Consider the following 21065-nt stretch of genomic DNA (forward strand, 5'->3'; position numbering starts at 1 on the left):
CTAATTTCCTGCCAATGGTGGTGTCGGAGTTCCATCTGAACCAGTCAATTGTCTTGCCAACATTCTTTCCCCGTCCTCATACCCGCCCTGGCGAAAGCAGTTTGCATACCTTGTACGGCAAGAGAGCATTGACCGTTTACATGGACCGGACAAAGCCCTTTAGACAGTCCGCCCAGTTGTTTGTTTCTTTCGATCCCAACAGGAGGGGAGTCGCCATCGGAAAATGCACTATCTCAAATTGGCTTGCAGATTGCATTTCCTTCACTTATGCCCAAGCTGGGCTGACTCTGGAGGGCCATATCACGGCTCACAATGTTAGAGCCATGGCTGCGTCAGTGGCTCACTTAGTCAGCCTCCATTGTAGAGATTTTCAAGGCTGCAACGTGGTCATCAGTCCACACATTCACATCTCACTACTGCCTTCAGCAGTACACCCGACGCAACAGTCGGTTTGGGCAGTCAGTTTTGCAGAATCTGTTTGGGGTTTAGAATCCAACTCCACCCCCCCAGACCCATTTTTGTACTGTTCCAGGCTGCACTCTTAGTTAGTTGTTTATGGATTCAGGTCAATCTATGTTATGTCCTCGCCGTTGCTAGGCCCAGTTGACCAATGTTCATTGTTTTGAGTGAGACTGGGTGCTAGGGATACCCCATATGTGAGAACAAGCAGCCTGCTTATCCTCTGAGAAAGCGAAGATACTTACCTGTAGCAGGTATTCTCCGAGGATAGCAGGCTGATTGTTCTCACAAACCCGCCCACCTCTCATTTGGAGTTGCTATTTATTTCTTTATTTGCTTTTTGATTAAACTGAGGAGGCACGTTCACGTGGCAGGCAGGAAATCAGTCCGCGCATGCACGGTGCGTGCTGCATGCACACCAGAAGACTCTGGCAAAACTTTGTTTATATTTTGCTTGGAAAATGCCGTTTCCTGGGCTGACGCGGACGTCGACCCACATGTGAGAACAATCAGCCTGCTGTCCTCGGAGAATACTTGCTATATAGGTAAGTATCTTTGCTTTTTCAGTGAAAAGTACAACTTGGTTCTCTGAACAGAATTATGGGGATACTGTTTAATGGGAAGGGGTGTAACTCATACTTTTATCATGATTTTATGTGTAAACTGCTTAAATGCTATTGTAGTAGATAGATTATATACTATGGTAGTAAATGAAATTGAGAATATCTTTCAACTAGTTCTGGTTTTTCAGTTTGCATCTTGCTTTGTTAATCCAGAAATCAAAACAACAAATCTCAGAATTCTTAAAATGTTCAAATCTCAGCAAATTTTGTTCTGTACTCTTAGGGGATTGGAATAAATTGATTTAGTGCCAAAGGAGTATAGGAGTTGGTGTATTCAGTAGATAATTCTGGCCCATTTTACAGCATAAAGATATATCCTCACTTGATTTCTTCACAGGAATGTGCTTTTAACTTGGTCAAGTGGCCATCATTGTACACTAGGATAATACAAATATTTATTGTGTAAAGCAGTGTTTGTTTTTTTAGTGTTGCCTCCATCAGCAGAAGTTCCAGTTGTAGTGAACGCTAATGTAGCAAAATGTGATTGCTCCGGATACTATTTAATATAAATCTGTGTGGGTACAAGGATAGTACTTGTTTTCTTCTTGCATGTGGCTATACAGTGCTTGTTTTAAAGTGCAGAAGTACTTTTGTTGAAAATTTTATGCTCACTTTTCTTTAATGTGAACATTCTAAGTGGTGGTGTTTTTGTGTTTTTTTTGTGTTTTTTTTTAAAGCAAAACCAAATAGGAAGCTTACGTTTCTGTACTTAGCCAATGATGTCATCCAGAACAGCAAACGAAAAGGCCCTGAGTTCACTAATGATTTTGCGCCAGTTATAGTGGATGCCTTTAAGCATGTTTCCAGGTACAGTAAGCACACAAGATGTATTTTTATTTGTTGGGCTTCAACATAAGTATGTTATAAAGTGATGAAGAAACTTGGTACTAGGTTCCATCAGAATTGATATGGACAAATAAACTTTTGTTGCCGTTCTCTGGGTTTTATATTTTCTGGGTAAACTGGTATATAAATGGAGATATACAATGGAAGTTATTTTACTTAATGTTTGAGTTGCTTGCTTTAAACTTGTCCTTCAAAAACTGTAGACAGGGGAATTTACAATCACATAGGAAACAAGGATGGAAAGTTAGACAACCGTGTCCGGCAAAACTTTAGGGGTCCTGTTTACTAAGCCGCCTTATAGGCACACTATCGTTTTTAGTGCGTGATAACACTGGAGACAACCAAAGGAATATATGGGTGTCTGTAGTGTTTAGCGTGTGCTAATTTTAATGCACGCTAAAAATGCTAGCATACCTTGGGGGCCCTAGCTCAATAAAATACACTTTTTTTCCATTTAATTTTTTAAAATGTGCTTTTCTCAGAGGATAAGTAGGACAACTAGTTATCACGAATGGGTGACATCACTGACAGACCCGGGATGGATGCTGCCCAGCGTTCAGAATGCTGCCCAGCATTCAGAACTTTTCTGAGGTCTTTGACAGACCAGACCACACATGTACATGTGCCTTCCCGCCTGCCCTACTGACATTGGACCATCAGTTATTTTCTTTCCACAGAACTGTTCAGGTGTGTTTTTCTTTCACGTCTGACACGTGGTTTTCTAATTTTTTTTTTTTTTCTTGCCTTCCTACTTTGGGGTTTATCATGAGAGCACAGAACCCTTCATCTTTTCTGTTCTAATATTTTTCCCTTAATCCCTTTAGTGTTTTGCGCCTGTACAGTTTCTTTGCTTTGCATGGCTTGTGACCCGCTTAGGCCTGAGCAAAAAAACTATTTTCATTTTCTCCAAGGAAAAGCAGGACACAGGATTCTCACATGGGTGATATCACTGACGGAGCCCTGGTGCAGATGCTGCCCAGCATTCTGTAGTTTCTAGAAGCCATTGGCGGGTCCCCACCACCACACATGCGTTCCTTCCTCCTTGCAGTTTTGATTTCTCTACAGAGAAGTGAAAACATCTCTTTAATCACTGCCGTGCATTTTCTCATCAGATTTTTGCTTTCCTGGCCTTTCTCAATTTTCTTTCTTTCCTTTTTTTTTTTTTTTTGCTGCTGGTGTAGGCCTGAGCACCCGGCCGGGACTTTTATTTTAAAAAAATAAATACAATGAAATAAATTATTTTACAGTTGAGCTATTTGATTTCGCTGCGGCTATTTTTTCCATGATATCCCAAAATCCTGCCAGTGGGTTTAAATGGTGCAAAGACTGTATTAGGACCATGTTGGTGACTGGTCCACATGACATGCACATAACCTGTCTGGGCCCTGGCCATAAGTCTTCTAATTGTGGGCTCAAATGCAGAAGAGAACCCAGAAAAGTTGTGAGGCCCTGCATAAGAAACTTTTCTGCATGTAGAGGTCTGATCCATTGGCATCAGCATTGAAAGCATTGGTTCCCATGGCTTCAGAAGCAGCACCAGAAACTGCCTATGCATCAACATCGAGGAGGTCTCCCCAAGCTTTGATGTCAGGTGCTGGTAGCGCCCATTCGGGCCAAGCGTCCTTGGACCTCACATTGAAGATTCACAAGGAGTCCTCATCATCCTCGTTAACACCAAAGGTCTCCAATGCTGGGCAACGAGCGAAGGTGAGGGAGCATCAGTCCTCATCAAAGCATGGTGCCAGGAGTTCCAGTGCACTGCATCCCTGCTATCCAAGGAGTGTTGGCACCAGGAGGACCGCTCCCCATCCGTAGAAGCGGTGCCAGTGTGTTAGATCCAGATGATATGTCAACAAAGCTAGGACCCCCATCTCCAATTTGTCTCCGACATCCTCTCGGACTGTCTCCACACCAGCCCTGCCCCAGCTTTTACCGATGCCTGCTGTATTAGGCTGCTCATTTTGGTTTGCTATTCTCTAAATAACTTACAAATTTTATAAAATGTCATAGAAAAAAGTTGTGCCGGAATCAGGGAAAAAAGTCTTTTAATTACTCACCCACCAGCACAGCATCAGACATCAGTTTCAAGTTATAACAAACTTAAAAAAATCTAACATCAGTACCTCTGGTAATTATAAGTAATTAGACTGATTAAAGAAGGGAGGAAGAAGAGTTTGTTCCTCATACAAAGGTCACAAAACAGAGAGAAAGAAAGGAAGTAAGAATAAATGAAAGAAAGATTCTTAAATAGAGAGAATTTGATTCTATGAAGGGGGGAGAGCACCCCTTCAGGAAAAACCATAGGCCATTAGATGGATCTGAAACTCTCTCTCCAAATATGCCTAGTTTTTCAGAGTTCCTTTGTCTGCCGTATGGTTTTATAGGTTGTGTTGAGCATCCACCTCTCCTCTACTCTGGACCAATCATAGGTGCTGCATATGGCTGGAGACTTGTAATTGGGACTTTCATATGTGCTGGAAGCTTGCAGTTGGTGTCCTTGCCATTCCTGCTTTCAGTAAATTACTTTTGTAACAAGATATACCAGGTATCTGAGTTGCCTTAGCAACATGAGGTCCCATCAGAGCATTTGACCAGCCAGAAATTCCTTCATGTGGCTGATAGGAAAAGAGAGAAAGGGGATGGGAAATAATTCAGTATACCTGAAGTAAAACTTTATAGCTTATAGCTAAAAATTGTAGACACTGCCGTCAAGGAGTGTCTGTGGGTCATATTACTGCTGGAACTGGGTGCATCTTGGAACGGCATAACACTAAGTCATTGAGGGTGCTTTCACAGTCTGATGCTGCTTTAGCCCATCCTGGAGACCCGCACACATTGCCTGTTGGCTGTTCGTTAACTCTGGTGCCTTGCTGGGGGGTCCTTTTACAAAGGTGCGCTGAAAAATGGCTTGCGGTAGTGTAGGTGTGGGTTTTGGGCGCGGCCGATCCATTTTTTTTAGCGTGCCTGTAAAAAAGGCCTTTAAAAATTTTTTTAATGAAAATGGATGTGTGGCAAAATGAAAATTGCTGCATGTCCATTTTGGTTCTGAGACCTTACCGCCAGCTGTTGCCCTAGCGGTAAAGACTCACACAGTAATGACCTACGTGTGCCAAATGCCACTTGGCGCGTGTTTGTTATGCGTGCCCAAAAATAAAAACTATTTTTCAGACGCGCATATTGGACACGCGCCAAAAATGAAATTACCTCAAAAGCCACGCGGTAGTCGGGCAGTTACTCCATTTTGGCACGCCTTGGGCACACGTAGATGCTTACACGTCTTAGTAAAAGGGCCCCTTTTTTTTTTGTTGAAAATTTGCAGTATATCAAATAAATTGAAATTGAAATATTGGCCCTTAACCAATAAATGGTGGCTAGCCACACTTACCTGTATGTTATTCAGTGTCAGGCCCGGACATTGCCCATCATTGAATATTCAGGCATGAAGCAGGAGACAGCTAAAAAATCGCTGTCACAGGTTGAATATTTACCCCATAGAGTATAATAGTATAGTCTGAGCCCCTCTGTCAGCAGGTAGGTGTAAGGGGCGAACTTGAGTAGGATGTTAATAATGATTACTAATGCAGAGGCGGGGCTGGTGGTTGGGAGGAGGGGTTAGTGCTGCACAGATTTATATGGTCTGTGCCCTGAAAAAGACAGATACAAATCAAGGGGCTGCTGGTTGGGAGGCAGGGCTAGTGCTGGGCAGACTTATACGGTCTGTGCCCTGAAAAAGACAGATACAAATCAAGGTAAGGTATACACAAAAAGTAGCACATATGTGTTATCTTGTTGGGCAGACTGGATGGACCGTGCAGGTCTTTTTCTGCCGTCATCTACTATGTTACTATGTTACAGTCTGATGCTGCTTTAGCCCATCCTGGAGACCCGCACACATTGCCTGTTGGCTGTTCGTTGACTCTGGTGCCTTGCTGGGCATTGTGCCAGCACCGACTAATGCAGTGCTCCTTTCAAGCCCATTGGAGGAGGAGCTGCACCTCGGCACTCCCTCCCAGAATCTGGCTCTGTACCCAGTAGACGGAGGCAGAAGCAGACTCGGGCTTCTCATGAGGAATATTTTGCTGATTTGGACTGCTCCTGGAGGATCTGATGTAGAGCCAGAGGACCTCTTGGAGGAGAGATCCCTTAGCCTACCTTCATGCGCTTCTTCACTGCAGGAGAGGAGGATGTCTCCCATAGGAGCTCTCCATTTTTTTTTTTTTTTAGGGAAATGGCTGAGGCCGTTCCATTTAAGTTGGAGGTTGAGGTTGAGGATAAGCCCAGGGCTGAAATGGACGTCCTTGACTAATCCTTAAACACAGTTGAAGAATTGGGATACCCCACTCTCAGTGCAGGTTGTACCTAAGAAGGTGGACTCCTTGTCTAGAAGGCTTCCAGATTCAAGAAGCATTGGCTTCCACACCATTTCATGATGATTGAATCTGTTCTCAAAAGTTCAGAAGCTTGAGGACCCATGCCTCGGATTCTCCTGGTAGGGATTCTTGCACTCTGGAATCTTTGAAGCCATGGCTTCCATACCATTTCATGATGGTTGAATCTGTTCTCAAAAAGTTCAGAAGCTTGAGGACCCATGCCTCAGATTCTCCTGGTAGGGATTCTTGCACTCTGGAATCTTTTGGGAGAAACGTTTTTCAGGGCTTGATGCTCATTTCCCGTATCCAGTCATACCAGCTCTACACAAGCATTTACTTGAACTGGGTGAGCAATGTACTTGAGTTTGTGGATATTCTCCTGCTGTACAAGCTGCAGAACTTCACCAGAAAGCTGCTAAGCAGAAGCAGTTCAGAAAACATCTGGCGCGGGCTACTTTTGATACTTTTGTTGTGGCATCCAGACTTGCTACAAGTATCAGCATGTGCAGATGCTCATGGTTTCATGTTTTGGACCCTGAACCAGCAGTTCAGGAAAAGTTGGCAGACATATCTTGCCAAGGTGATAACCTTTTTGGACCAAACATGGAAGAGGTGGTGCACCTCATAAAGAGAGCTGATACCATCAAATCCACCGTCGTGGCCTGCTGCTTCTGTGGCCTCACTTCTAGGAAGTTTCCGGGCAGAAGTCTGAAGAACTCTTACTACACTTACAGGCATGTGCACTCCTTTATCCTGCCCTTCACAGCAGGCCCAGCCTCTGCATTCCCATTCTTGGCAGCAGCAGTCCCAGAAGTCCTAGCCAGCTCTCCAGTCTAAGCAGGGGATGTGCTTTTGACTGGCTCCAGTAAAAGTATCCATCCCAAATGATATACAGGTAGAAGGGAGGCTGAAATTTTTCCAAGGAAGGTGGCTCTCTGTAAGCTCAGACCAGTGGGTTCTGCAAATTGTCCAGGAAGACTACTTCCTCAGTTGGTGTCAACCTCTTCCAAATTGCCCACCAAGTGTCAAAACTTCAGCTTTCCCCTTTGTAGTGCTCTCAGAGAAAAACTTCTCTGTTCTAAAGGCCCATGAGGTTGAACCCATTCCACCAAGGGATGAAGGGATTCTATTCCAAGTACTTGTGCCTAAAGAAAGGTGGGGGGGGGAGGGGGGTGATTCGGTCCCATCCTAGACCTAAGGGCCTTGAACAGATTCTTGGTCAAAGAAGAGTTTAGGGTGATTTCCCTGGGCACCCTTTTTCTCATGATTCAGAACGATTAGGTATGCTTTCTGGACTTAAATGATGCTTATACCCACATCAAGATATGTCCTAGTTGCAGGAAGTATCTCAAATTTTGGGTGGGGAAATACCACTACCAGTATCGTGTTCTGCCATTTGACCTTGTGTTCACTCCCAGTGTTTTCACCAATCACCTTGCAGTAGTTGTAGTGTTGGTACACAGACTGGGAGTTCATGTGTTTCCCTATCTGTAAGATTGGCTTGTCAAGATTACATCAAAGGAAGGTGGTCAAGTATCAATGTAGAGAACTGTTCAGGTGTTGGAGTCACTAGGGTTTGTTATAACTACCCCAAGTCCCACTTGCTCCCAGTACAGCAATTGGAATACATTGGAGCCCTGCTAGACATGGTTCAGGCTTGAGCCTACTTGCCTGAGGTACGGGCGGGTGCTCTCATCTGCATCTACACTCTGGTGAAGCACAGTCGGCAGATCACGGCTCAGCAGATGTTGAAGTTGTTGGGGCCAAATGACCTCCACAGTGCATGGCATGTCTTCATTTGCCAGGCACTCAGTGACCCTAGCTTCCCAGTAGTGTCAAACCACAGGGAAACCTTGAGGATGTTATCTTGGTCACCCTAGAGTTGGCACAGTCACTTCTCTGGTGGGCAATTTGAACCAATTTGACTCTGGGACTTCCATTCCAAATTTCTCCTCAGCGGAAGATACTGATCACAGATGCATCCAACCTGGGATGGGATGCTCATGTAGATGGACTTTACACACAGGGTCACTGGTCTGCTTAAGTCTCCTGGAGCTGTTTTGAGATTGGCTGTTCATGCTAATTTTTCTTAGTACATGGCAGTCTGATTGTCTGTATGAATACAGGTTCCTACCCTTGTGTCAGGAAGCTATTGGGATATGGCAGTGGGCATCCCAGCAGGGAATGGTGCTCAGGGCCACGTACCTGTGCAAGGACAACAGTCTAGTGGACAGAGTGAACATGGTAATGCAATCTCACTAGTGGTCTCTTAGCATGGGCGTTGCCCGTCAGATTCTGCAAAAGTGGGGCACCCCTGTGGTGGATTTTTCGCCACTCATCTCAACAACAAGGTTCCTCAGAAATGTTCCAGGCTCAGGTCACACAGCATGTTAGCATCATATGCCTTCCTCCTCGACTGGTGGGGTGAGCCTTTTGTATGTGTATCCTCCAGCTTCTCTTAATAGGGAAGACTAAGCTGGAGCTGGACTTCGGAACCATAATCCTTATTACATCTTATTGGCCATGACGGATTTGTTTCCCTCTTCTTCTGGAGTTGTCCTTCGAAGAACCTTGGAGACTGTAGTGTTTTTTGAATTTCAGCTAGTAGAATGAGGAGTCTCTTCCAGTCTGTGTCCCTCAAGATTTGACTGTTGAGAGTGTAGAATTTTCATCCTTTCAACTGCAGGAGGGTGTTTCCAAGATCCTGCTGGCTTCCAGGACAGATTGCACTAAGATATGTTATACTTTTAAATCGAAGAGGTTTACCATCTGGTAGGATGGCGAGGCCCTAGATCCTTTCACTTCTTCTACACAAAAACTGCTTGATAACCTTCTACATGTCTCTGAGTCTGGTGTAAACACCCAGGTTTGTAAGGGTTCATCTCGAATTGCACCATCACCATTTAGAGGGTAAGCCCTCTTGTTCGTTTTATGCAAGGTTTTCTTCTGAGAAAGCTCCCCACCATCAAACCTCTGCCTGTGTCATGGGACCTCAACTTTGTCCTCGCTCAGCAGATGAAAATTCTTTGAGCCATTTGATTCATGCCATCTGAAGTACCTGACCTGGAAGGTCTCATTTTTGGTGGCAGTCATTTCAGCTCATGGTTGATGAGTTACAGGCTCAAGTAGCGGATCCACCTTAAACAAGATCTTATAACAGAGTAGTTCTCTGCACACATCCTAAATTCCTTCCTAAGGTAGTGTCAAATTTGCTTCTTAGCCAGTCAGTTCTGCCAACAGTTTTCCCAAAACCTCATGCCCATCCTGGCAAAAGCACACAGGTGTGGATGAGATCCCTTCCCACCCAGTCTATACTGCAGTGTTGAGAGGGCCCTCTGGGGCCTGAGTGGATTCAGATCATTGCAGTGTGTCCAGCAAGTTTTGATTGGGGGGGGGGGGGGCTCACCCTAGGTCTGGGGTCCAAGAGGCCTAGGCAGCATAGCAGTGGTTTGAACTTGTTCACATCTGTTTACCTTTTAGGGGACTGTGAGGGCTGAATGAAGAGTTCTTTGAAGACTTGCTGTGGAAGATTGTCTCCCTAGAGATGAGGAACATCTGTCCAGATCAGGAGGAGGATTTTCTAGTGGTTGTTTTGTTCAGGGAGGAGGAGCTCAGTTAACTTTCTGGCTTGGTAACCTCGGGCCTTTGTATTCTGTCTGTCACCCAGGTGGAGCTCTCAGATGGGAGTTCCATCCTTGAAGGCCTCTGGAGATGCCCAGTGCCTTCCTGCTTCATAGGACCCTGTCTTAAATGGTTCTAACTGGATGGGAAGGCCAGAGGATAGTATCCGAGGCACAAAGCTCTTCAGCAGACTCTATCCACTCCTGTGGCAAGAACTGGACAAATTATTCCTTATGTGTCATGTGGATGCTCTGTTCATGGCAGTGACAAAGAAGATGGTTATTCCGGTTGACTGAATCTCTTTGCTGAAGGATTCCCATGACAGAAATGTGGAGCAGCTCCTCTAGCAGGCTTTTGCCTTCTTGGCAGCTGGGGTGCAGGCATCTGTGTGCAGGGGATATATGGTTCAAGCTCTTTTGCGATGGGCTGAGCAATTGCTAGAGTCCCTGGAGGTGGCTTGCTTGGCGTAGGGAGTGCCTTTGTAGAAGATATTCTTTATGACCTCATCCGTATCTGATTTCAATTGGTAGTGTTGGTGTGGTGGCCCATAAACAGCTGTGGCTAAGGCATTGGGCAGTGAACTTGGCTTTGATGGTGCATTTTAAGTATACTGCTTTTAGGGGTCTTGTCTTTTCCCTCCCAGTAAGGTATTGCTTTTGTGCATACCATTGGTCTGGTCTAATCTAACATGATGAAAAATGTGAAATGTATTCACACCTGTTTTCTTGAGTCCTGCTAGACTAGTCCAGAGCCTGCCTTGGGGTATCTTCTGGGCACTGTATGCTCTTTCTTTGAGCTTTGTATATTGTAATTTTAGTATTGTTTGCTGATATATTCTGCAGTGGTTTCCTAAGGGGTGCAGAGTTGGTGTATAGTAGGTTTTGGGCATAGAACCAGATGAAGAACTGCAGGAAAACTGTTGAAAGACGGACTTCAATACATGACCCAACGAGGACTGTGTTTTGGCATTTGCCTGCATTGGGGTTTAAACAAATGTATAAAACAAAAATTAAAACTATGAACATGTAAAAAAAATATGGACAATAACAGAATTGAGTGAACAAAAAACATGTCACATGAATAAAAATCATAGAAATGCGAATATATTTATTAAGCTATGTGATTTGATATAGGAATTTAGACTTGCATATTACCAGTCTCTGAAGGTCATAATGAATGGTATGTGAGACTTGGAAGCAAAGCTCAGAACTTGAGAACTAGAAAAAATGATAAATGTAAGTGTCAATTGGAATCCAGAGGAAAAATGACATCAAAAGTAAAAATGGTGCCAAGATAATATGAACTAAGAGCTTATTGGTAATCTCTTTTTTTTTTTAAAGCATAGTCACAGGTATTGGTCTGTGTGGCAAGCGAGACTGCCTAATACTCACTTTGTTTCTGTCTAATTTGCTGTATTGATACACTGAATGACCATGGTGTGTATTGAGTATTATATGATTGTTTCTGTGCGATTGCTTCGGTCTGGATTGGCTGAGCCTTTAGTTTGACTCTCTCTTTTATATTGAATAATGGAATTTTTTTCCTTTTCCCCTTTTTATTGATGTAATGTAAACCGCTTCAAGATATGCTTATTTAGAAGCAATATATTAAATGAATAAATGATAAAAAGGGGCACTATAGAAAAAAATTAACATTAAAAAACCAGAGGTTAACACAATACAAGGATCAAGATTTGTTTAGCCCAGCTTTTTATAATTCTTCAACTTCTATAAGAAATTATTAAAAAATAGAAGAATATAGTCCAATCATATCATGTTCCAAGGAACGATTATATGAAACTTGGGGGGCGCCATATAACCAGCAGTATGTATGCTTCTCAAAAGTTAGATAATGAGTTGTTAAGGGTGGCTGGACTAGTAGTATAGGAGAATGCAACAAAAGAAAATGTAACAAGTATGAATAAATCTCACCATACTTCAGTTCATGAATCTGAATAATGTTTATGTAAGGTTTACAAGAGGACAGGAGGGGAGATTCAAAAAGTAAAAAATAAGATCCCAAGTTACAGATTATTTTTTTGTGGCAGAGCAGTTCATGTCTCAGATGGATGATATCCCATTGTACCAATATAAAACACTTCCAGAGCTTTCTAGTAAAGACTCAAACATTTCTGTATGTGCGTCTAATTCCTGTGTTTTGGTGACTATATAGAATGACTCAGTTCATCTTTTTCCATTAACATTGACTACACAGACAGTAGTAATTTTTTTTTGTTTCTAGTTTCCCCTGTTAGTTTAGTGGTCCAGGGAATGAGACAGATCCTGTTCTCCCAGCTTATGCAAGAGTATGTGGGGAATAGTGTTCCATAGCATCCTATCAGATCAGTCCAGACAAATGGGTTGTGTCTAATAACAACAATCTTTAACAATAAAGAAAAAAACTACAATGTGAATAGGACAAAGGTATATTGATGATATACTTATGATATGGCAAGGTACTGTAGAGGAACTACACAACATTTACAGCTGGCTTAATACCTTATTAATTTATGTTCTTTTGACTCGCTCTTTAAGGGTATTATGCAGCATAGAATATTCAGTGTTTTTCTGTCCCCCAAGCGGATGGATGAGGGACTAACAGCCCTTCTCCTGACCTGGTTTCTAACTAGTTTCAGTTGAACTTTAATCCTTTTGGGGTTTTCTGCTCCTGAGCCAGTTTTATGCTGAGTCTCAGTTGAGTTGGAAGGTGCCTGTTTGGCTTTCCCCTGAACCAATTTCTCAGCTGTGTTTGTCGAGTTGGTGGTGCCCTCCTAGGCTGGATTTCCTAACCCAAGTTTTATTGCCTGGGTTTCAGTTGAGCTGGGTGTGCCTTCTTTGTCATAAGCTCCAATTTAAAAAAAAAAGGAAGCAGCTGTTTTATGGAGCTGAAGTATATCTCAGAGAAGTCTGAGTTCCCTACCTCCCCCCACTGGGCTTTCGGACCACAAGCATCTCCTGTGTCACTATGAATTTGTTGAACCTGTTCTGATTTATTTGTTATTTCAGTGCTCTGGTATCTATTCCTTATTAAGCTCTCACTGGTATTTGGCTTGACTGTTTCTCACAGTAGCGATTACTGAGAGGAACCTTTGTCCTTCCAGTTTTTATAAGCAGTTAAATGTTCTGTGTGACTATCAATACTCGGCAAATATTTTTTGAGACCTGTGTGGAAGGTTAACTACTCCTGTTTGAGTGACATTAAATTTTCCTCAGTGTTCTAGATTGTTACAGTTTTTCCCGCCAACACTCGTTTTCCATTTGTCAGCTGGTGCTTGTTTTTTCAAGTGTTTCCTGACTGATACAAAGTAAACAAATCTAGACATTTATTATTTCTCCTCAAGTTTGAAAAAAAAGGGGTTTTACCCCTTACTAGGACATGTTCTATTCTTTTGTTCATTGCTGCATACTCTTTTGCAGTCATCTTAACTGTTACAGTAGCTGCTTGAATAGAAGATAAAGATTCTACTACTTTCTCTCTGTTTAATTTGAATATCAATTAAAGTAAATCTGTTCATATGTGCAGCAGTCAGTTATTAATTGCAGTTAACTGTGTTTAGTTTTTCCATTATGGAGTTACTAAGAATCAACTGTTCTTATCTTCCTCAGCCCATCACAGTATTAAAAATAAAATTCCTGTCTGATCAAAGCTGTACAATTCAACTTTTGGCTGATGGGTGCAGTCTGTTTCAACATGAGTTACTCATCTGGCTTGCCAGATTTACGATAGTTGCATTAATTTTTTCAGTTATGGAAATAATGCAGATGAAGAAGGTTGGTAGCCACTTATGATTCGGAGCTGGCCCGGTTGCACAGTGTTTTTTCCATTCAGATGTGGTTATTTTATTTATTTTATTTTTGTCACATTTGTACCCCGCGCTTTCCCACTCATGGCAGGCTCAATGCGGCTTACATGGGGCAGTGGAGGGTTAAGTGACTTGCCCAGAGTCGCAAGGAGCTGCCTGTGCCTGAAGTGGGAATTAACTCAGTTCCCCAGGACCAAAGTCCACCACCCTAACCACTAGGCCACTCCTCCACTCCACTTCCACATATAGTTTACAGTTCCTTCTATATCTTCCTGGGCTTCTCAGCCCCTGTGTGTTCTGTTATCCACCTGGGTTGTGCAATTGCACAGTGGCAATATCTACCTGTATTACACAATGGCACCAAACACCTTTGTTGCAAGGGATGGCATCATCCACATTTGCAGCAACAATCTTGGTTGCACCATGGCAACAGCCACCTGTAGTACACAATTGCAGTACTCCTCTGGGTTGCTCCCCTGTAGCAGCAGTCACCTGTATTGCTCTTCTAAAGCAGCAGCTACCTGTATTGCACCCTTAAAGTAGCTGCCAGTCTAGCCGTCTTGCAGCATCTACCTGTATTGCTCCTGTTATCACCTTTGTTGTGTAGTTGCAACAGCCACTGTTTGCTTATCTGCACTAACTGGCTTGTTTCATAGTTGCAACAATCACCAGTACCACTCAGCTTAAGCAGGCACCTATGTTCTGTGCCTGCAACAACCACCAGGGTTGAACAATACTGGTATTTCATAGATGCAACAACCATCTCTGTTATACAGTAGTGCAGTCAGCTGTGCTATGTGGCTGAAATAGCTGAATTTGTTCTTTAACTTCAGCAGTTGCGTACGTGTACATAAGTATTGCCACACTGGGACAGACCAAAGGTCCATCAAGCCCAGCATCCTGTTTTCAACAGTGGCCAATCGAGGTCACAAATACCTGGCAAGATCCCAAAACGTTCAATACATTTTATACTGCTTATCCCAGAAATAGGCAGTGGATTTTCTCCTACTCAATTTAATAATGGTCTATGAACTTTTTCCTTTAGGAAGCCGTCCAGACCTTTTTTAAACCCCGCTAAGCTAACTGCCTTTGCCACATTCTCTGGCAACAAATTCCAGAGTTTAATTACACGTTGAGTGAAGAAACATTTTCTCTGATTCGTGTTAAATTTACTACTTTGTAGTTTCATTGCATGCCCCCCTAGTCCTAGTATTTTTGAAAGAGTAAACAAGCGATTCATGTCTACCCGTTCCATACCACTCATTATTTTATAGACCTCTATCATATCTCCCCTCAGCCATCTTTTCTCCAGGCTGAAGAGCCCTAGACGCTTTAACCTTTCCTCATAGGGAAGTCATCCCATCCCCTTTATCATTTTCGTTGCCCTTCTTTGTACCTTTTCTAATTCCACTATATCTTCTTTGAGATGCGGTGACCAGAATTGAACGCAATATTCGAGGTGCGGTCGCACCATGGACTGATATAAAGGCATTATAACATCCTCACTTTTGTTTTCCATTCATTTCCTAATAATACCTAACATTCTATTTGCTTTCTTAGCCGCCGCAGCACACTGAGCTGAGGGTTTCAGCGTATCATCAACGACACCGAAATCCCTTTCCTGGTCGGTGACTCCTAACGTGGAATCTTGCATTACGTAGCTATATTTCCGGTTCCTCTTTCCCACATGCATGACTTTGCACTTGCTCACATTAAAAGTCATCTGCCATTTAGACGCCGAGTCTTGTAAGGTCCTCTTGTAATTAATTTTTTACAATCCTCTTGCGATTTAACAACTTTTAATAACTTTGTGTTGTCAGCAAATGTAATTACTTCACTAGTTATTCCCATCTCTAGATCATTTATAAATATGTTGGACAGACTTGTACGGTCTGTGCCAGAGCCGGTGGTTGGGAGGAGGGGCTGGTGGTTGGGAGGCGGGGATAGTGCTGGGCAGACTTATACGGTCTGTGCCCTGAAGAGCACAGGTACAAATCAAAGTAGGGTATACACAAAAAGCAGCAAATATGAGTTATCTTGTTGGGCAGACTGGATGGACCATGCAGGTCTTTTTCTGCCGTCATCTACTATGTTATGTTACTATGTTATAAAGCAGCAGTCACAGCACAGACCCCTGGGGAACCCCCCTACCCTTCTCCATTGAGAATACTGATCATTTAATCCTACTCTCTGTTTTCTATCCTTTAACCAGTTTTTAATCCACAATAGGACACTACCTCCTATCCCATGACTCTCCAATTTCTTCTGGAGTCTTTCATGAGGTATTTTGTCAAATGCCTTTTGTAAATCCAGATACACAATATCAACCGGCTCGGCCTTTATCCACGTTTGTTCACCCCTTCAAAGAAATGTAATAGAATGGTGAGGCAAGATTTCCCGTCACTAAATCCATGTTGGCTTTGTCTCATTAATCCATGCTTTTGACTATGCTCTGTAATTTTGTTCTTTATAATAGTCTCTACCATTTTGATTGGCACCGACGTCAGGCTCACCGGTCCTAGTGTTCCAAGTCAGTTATATAGCGCTGTTCTAGTAGCCTTGATGCAGCAGCAGGTATGGCACCAGCTGCCTGTGCAGCTCAGTTCTAGCGATTGTCTTATGGCCCAGTTATGAAAGCTGCTTGTATGACAGTTTTAAACCTGCTTATATGGCATCAGATGTTCTAGCTGTTTGTGGTACCCAGACAGCAGCTGACTGCATGTCATTGACTGTGGTAACCATAAGGAGAGCATCAGTCATCATCTATGCATATGTCAGTTGCAGCATCCACAGATGTAGCTTCAGAGTCAGCAGCCACCAATGTCACCAGTTATCAAAGCTACCTCTATTACTCTGCTGCCTGTACTGCACCAGCCACCGCAGCCACCTCTAACTCCTGCTCTAGTGATGGCCTGGTTGTCACCAGATTTGGCAGTCATGTCTATAGCTCTAGCTACTGCGGCTACAGGTATAACATCTCTTGATGCATTTACTTTATGCCGCATGACTGTTTTAGTAGGCTGCCTTTGTTGGTTTTTGGTGGTTGCCTCATCTACTTTGCACAACTATTTAATACAGTTTTGCCTGTCACTGATATGGCTCAGGCTATAAAGGTCACCTACTTGTGCGATTCAATAGTCTTGCTGTTTTACGCTGCTAACAAGATAGCACTGGCATTAGCCACTTCTGTTATACAACTGCAGGAATTCTCTAATATTGTAGTCTTATTCTCAGATTAATAGCCTCCTAACGTGGGTTGTCCTATTTGAGTGTCTCAGGGCTGTTATGTCCTCTTCTTGCTCTTACAATGATATTTTGATTTTCATATCTGAATAGAGCACACTCTGACACCAGGTCAGTCAATAGCTTTTCTCATTGGTCTCCCTTCTTTACTCTCAATGAAGGGTGCCTTGGTTGTCATAGATGTAGATAAGAAAGCATAATGGTTTTTCAGCCCCTGATAGCTTTCTTCCTATATTTTCTTTCTCTGGATTTTCAATATTCCCTTCATAGATGTGACTTAGCCTTAGGCTGTTGCCTTCAAAGACACTTTCAATGAAAACAGATGGTTTGTTATTGGTCTGCCAATGCTATTTTCTGTTGTTTATTCTTATGGGACTTTCATCGTTCTCTTCCATACCTTTTGTCTTTCCAGAGCCCTTCTGATTGCTCTTGGTTCTGTCTATTAGGTACCACTGGAAAGGACCTCTAAGTCTATTCCATTTTATCTCTCGTCAGTTTATTAGACTGGGAAGATCAATGATGTGTTTATTTGCAAAATTCTCTCTCTTTTTTTGAATGTTTAGATCTTTTAGTCCCGCCCTATGATGGGGGCATTGCTTTGCTACATTTGTCTGAACTGGTCTGATAGGATGCTGTGGAAGGAAAAGTTATATCTTACCTGATAACTTTTTTTCCTTTAGTCCTGTAATACAAGTCCAGAATCCCTCCTGGGTTGATTAATTTTATTTTGCTTACATGCTATATTTTTCAGATATCTCTGATTCTACTTTTAAGTTTTTCCTAACCTATTGAATGTTGCATGTCTCCTGACTCAATGAATTATCTGCATGTCAGAGTATATGCCTCACTAGTTGGTAAGGTTATGACCTGATTTGAATCACTTTGTGTTGAAGTTTCAGTGTTGGCCATCAGGCAGATTTTGAGCACCATTGCTTGCCCATTTGAAATACCGAAATCCTATGCTGCATAGTATCCTTAAGGGACGAGTCACAAGAACTATTTTCTTCCTCTTTTTCCATCCGCTGGTACAACCCATTTGGACTGGTCTAATAGGACTAAAGGATAGAAAGTTATCAGGTAAGATATATAACTTTTCCATAAGAAAGTGGACGCCAATTATTGTTTTCAGACAGGTGAAGGATTTGATTGGTGCTCAGCTTCATTGAAAAATGCCAGGAAGTCTAAGAAGCATCCATGGTTGCCAAGGTTATGAATGTCTGATCTGGACCATTTTGATAGGAGGCATTATCAGAATGCTCCAATTTGGTACGGTATCCTAGCTGACTTGCATAATCCAGCACTTAATATGGAACGGAAACAATGTTTGCAGACCACTTTCTTCAAGAGGATTAAGGTGAAATCTATTCACTACTCGCTGAGGTGAAAAATATGAAAAGCTGCATTTTAAAAAATGTTTGTGAAAATTTCAAATTATATTATAAGAATAAATCTTGATAGGAAAAATTAAGGTGAATACAAATATATCAAAGTAAAAAGAAACAAAGGAGTTATCTTCAATGAAGGAAAATAAAATAAATTCCAATTCACCCAACATCTTAGTCCACAAATAATGGGGCAAGAGCACTGACAGCGTCGAATCCCCAGCTAGGGGAGATCTGGTCACTGGGTTAGGAAGAACCTGCCCTTTGCCTGAGCTTAATGATATGACACTACAGAAGTCTCCTTTTTAGCCAGCCTTACAGGTGCTTCCAGTCAGTGGTGGGTGCTGAATATGCCGATCCATTGGACTCAACTTTGGGGCTGCAGTCTTAGGTAAATAACTGGCCCCACTGCTACCCTTTCTTTTCTTCCTCATGTGGGGAATGAGTAAACCAAATTGCAGGAAAGCTTTCTGCTAAGCTGAAAGCTGGCAGCCGCCATCTTGCTCCATAAAAAGCTTATCTGTTTGGCATTTGTCACTGAGACTGCATCAAGAAACTCTCTGTACCAAAGCACAGAATCTTATGACTTCAGGCATCTGGACTTCATGAATGTGTGCATGAAAGCTTCATTGTGCCTTATACCAGAAGGAATCTCTTCATAGAGAGATCAAGAAGGCTGTGGATGTCCTTAACCATTCAACACTGCATAATCTCTCCAACCCTACTTCTGCAAACAAGGAATCTGAAGCAGTTTTTCTCACCTGAGAAGGTGCTTTGTTGGCCATGCTTTTTCAAGGCAGCAGTAGTGCTTTAGGCCTCATCACTATCTGCAGAAGCTCTAAACCTTGTTCTGGTAACCAATCCAAACTAAGGACTAAGTACAGAGTTCTTTGTCAGAATTTATCTTCTGGAGTAGCTTCCCTTGCTTCTCTCCTATTGGTCTTCTGGTTCCTCCTTCCCCTGCTCTTGTCCTATGGCTGTGCCCCTTCTCCCTGCTGATGTCAGAGTGCCAGCACTTTATCAGCTGAGCTCTCCCTGGACTCAATGCTTCGGCTTCTACTTTGGTAGGTGTTTCTAACTCTGTAGTCTGCTTCTTATCTACTGGTCCCTCGTTGCTGACTTTGCCTGTACCTGGCTTACCCTTCTGCCTGCCGTTTGCCTACTGACTTTCGCCTGTACCTGGATTACTCGCTTGCCTGCGTACTTACTGCCGCTTGTACCTGGATTACTCTCTTGACCTGCTGACTGCCTGGCCAATACATTCATCACCCAGCTTCCAGCTCTGTCCCGTAAGTCCTGCAGGCCGCCCGCACCTAGGGGCTCAACCTCTGGGGAACGGTGGTCAGGGCAGGTGAAACCCGGGGTTGTCCAGCCACCAGGCAGAACCTGGTCCGAGTACCGGGCTCAGCAGCGCTCTACTTGGTACAAGAACTCACAAGTCTGACGGCATCAGATTGCTGATCGGGCTACTCCTTTGCAACCTAGAAACAAGTGGTCAGCAACCACCATCTTCCAAAGTTGGTCCATTCAGTGCCAGGATGGTGCAAGGATATGTGCAAGAGTAAGACTGACCTTCTTTATGGAACCACTTAACAAGTTATTTGAGATTGTATCCTGATAGGTTATAATTCAAAAAACATTTGAAAACATTTTTTTGTGAAACAATTTGGGGGTGACTGATCTTGGATTAGATATGGACTTTTCTCATAGGTTAGCACACAGTGTTAGAGATTGAAGCTTATGATCGGCTTCTTGTGTTATACTTTTATTGATTTTATGTATGTTTTTATTGTATTCTGCTTTGGATTAAAAGCAGGATATAAATACTATAATAAATTAATTAAAGACACTTTTTATTTTAATCTTATGTCATAGACATAGCATTCAAATAGCAGTTGAGCCGCACTGAAATCACAATATAGTGGAACACCGTTATAACTCAAACCCGCTTATAATACAATCATGTATTGGCTCCCTTTTTTTTTTTTTACTGACATTTTCTCTCCTGCCAATGTCTAGCTACGCTGGGGTGGAGCTCACCCCTTTCTCTGCTTGAAAAACTTTCTTGCCAATGTTTAGCTATGCTGGGGTTGGGTCTTTGTGCGTTCATTATCCACGCAGCTTTTCCTGCTCCTGGTGGACTCGTTATAAACGCGGCTTTTTTCAGCTCCAGGTGCTGTTCTGGAATCTACCACGGGTGAACTCTTTATTCAAGTGGCTTTGTCTGCTCGGTGCTGTTCTGCAATCTACCACGGGTGGATTTTTCCTTATCAGTGTTGTCTTCCGTTGTCTTTGTTGTGAGCTTTGTACATGAAGAAACCATCTCATAAGCGGAAGTCATTGTCTACTCAAGAAAAGTTACCTGCACTAAATCATCTGAAGTCTGGTAATTAACAAATCCAGCGGTTCAGCAGTGTGTATGGCTGTTTATAGCAAATAAATCATGTGAGATGGCTAGAAACTCAGGATGTGGACAGCATCAAAATTTTACAGCTACAAAACATTCTTGATTTTGCAAGAAGCAAACAGTTTGTTTTAAGAAAACAGACCACACTAGGTAAGTTCCTGTACTTGTACTGTACAAAAATGTTTTAATAATGTTTGTCTACTGTAGTTCAGCTTCTCCGAGGACAAGCAGGCTGCTTGTTCTCACGACTGGGTTGACGTCCACGGCAGCCCCCACCAACCGGAACAAAACTTTGCGGGCGGTCCCGCACGC

General features: G+C 42.8%; 1 protein-coding gene across 1 annotated transcript in view; it reads left to right on the plus strand.

Moving 5' to 3' along the window:
* The window catches only part of RPRD1A (regulation of nuclear pre-mRNA domain containing 1A), a 308972-nt gene that overhangs the window by 91386 nt on the left and 196521 nt on the right, over positions 1-21065 (plus strand). The window contains 1 exon segment of the mRNA XM_030204599.1: positions 1760-1889. Within this exon segment, the coding sequence (XP_030060459.1) occupies positions 1760-1889 (130 nt within the window).

The sequence above is a fragment of the Microcaecilia unicolor genome, chromosome 1 (genome assembly GCF_901765095.1).
Source record: "Microcaecilia unicolor chromosome 1, aMicUni1.1, whole genome shotgun sequence".
NCBI classification, from domain to species: Eukaryota; Metazoa; Chordata; class Amphibia; order Gymnophiona; family Siphonopidae; genus Microcaecilia; species Microcaecilia unicolor.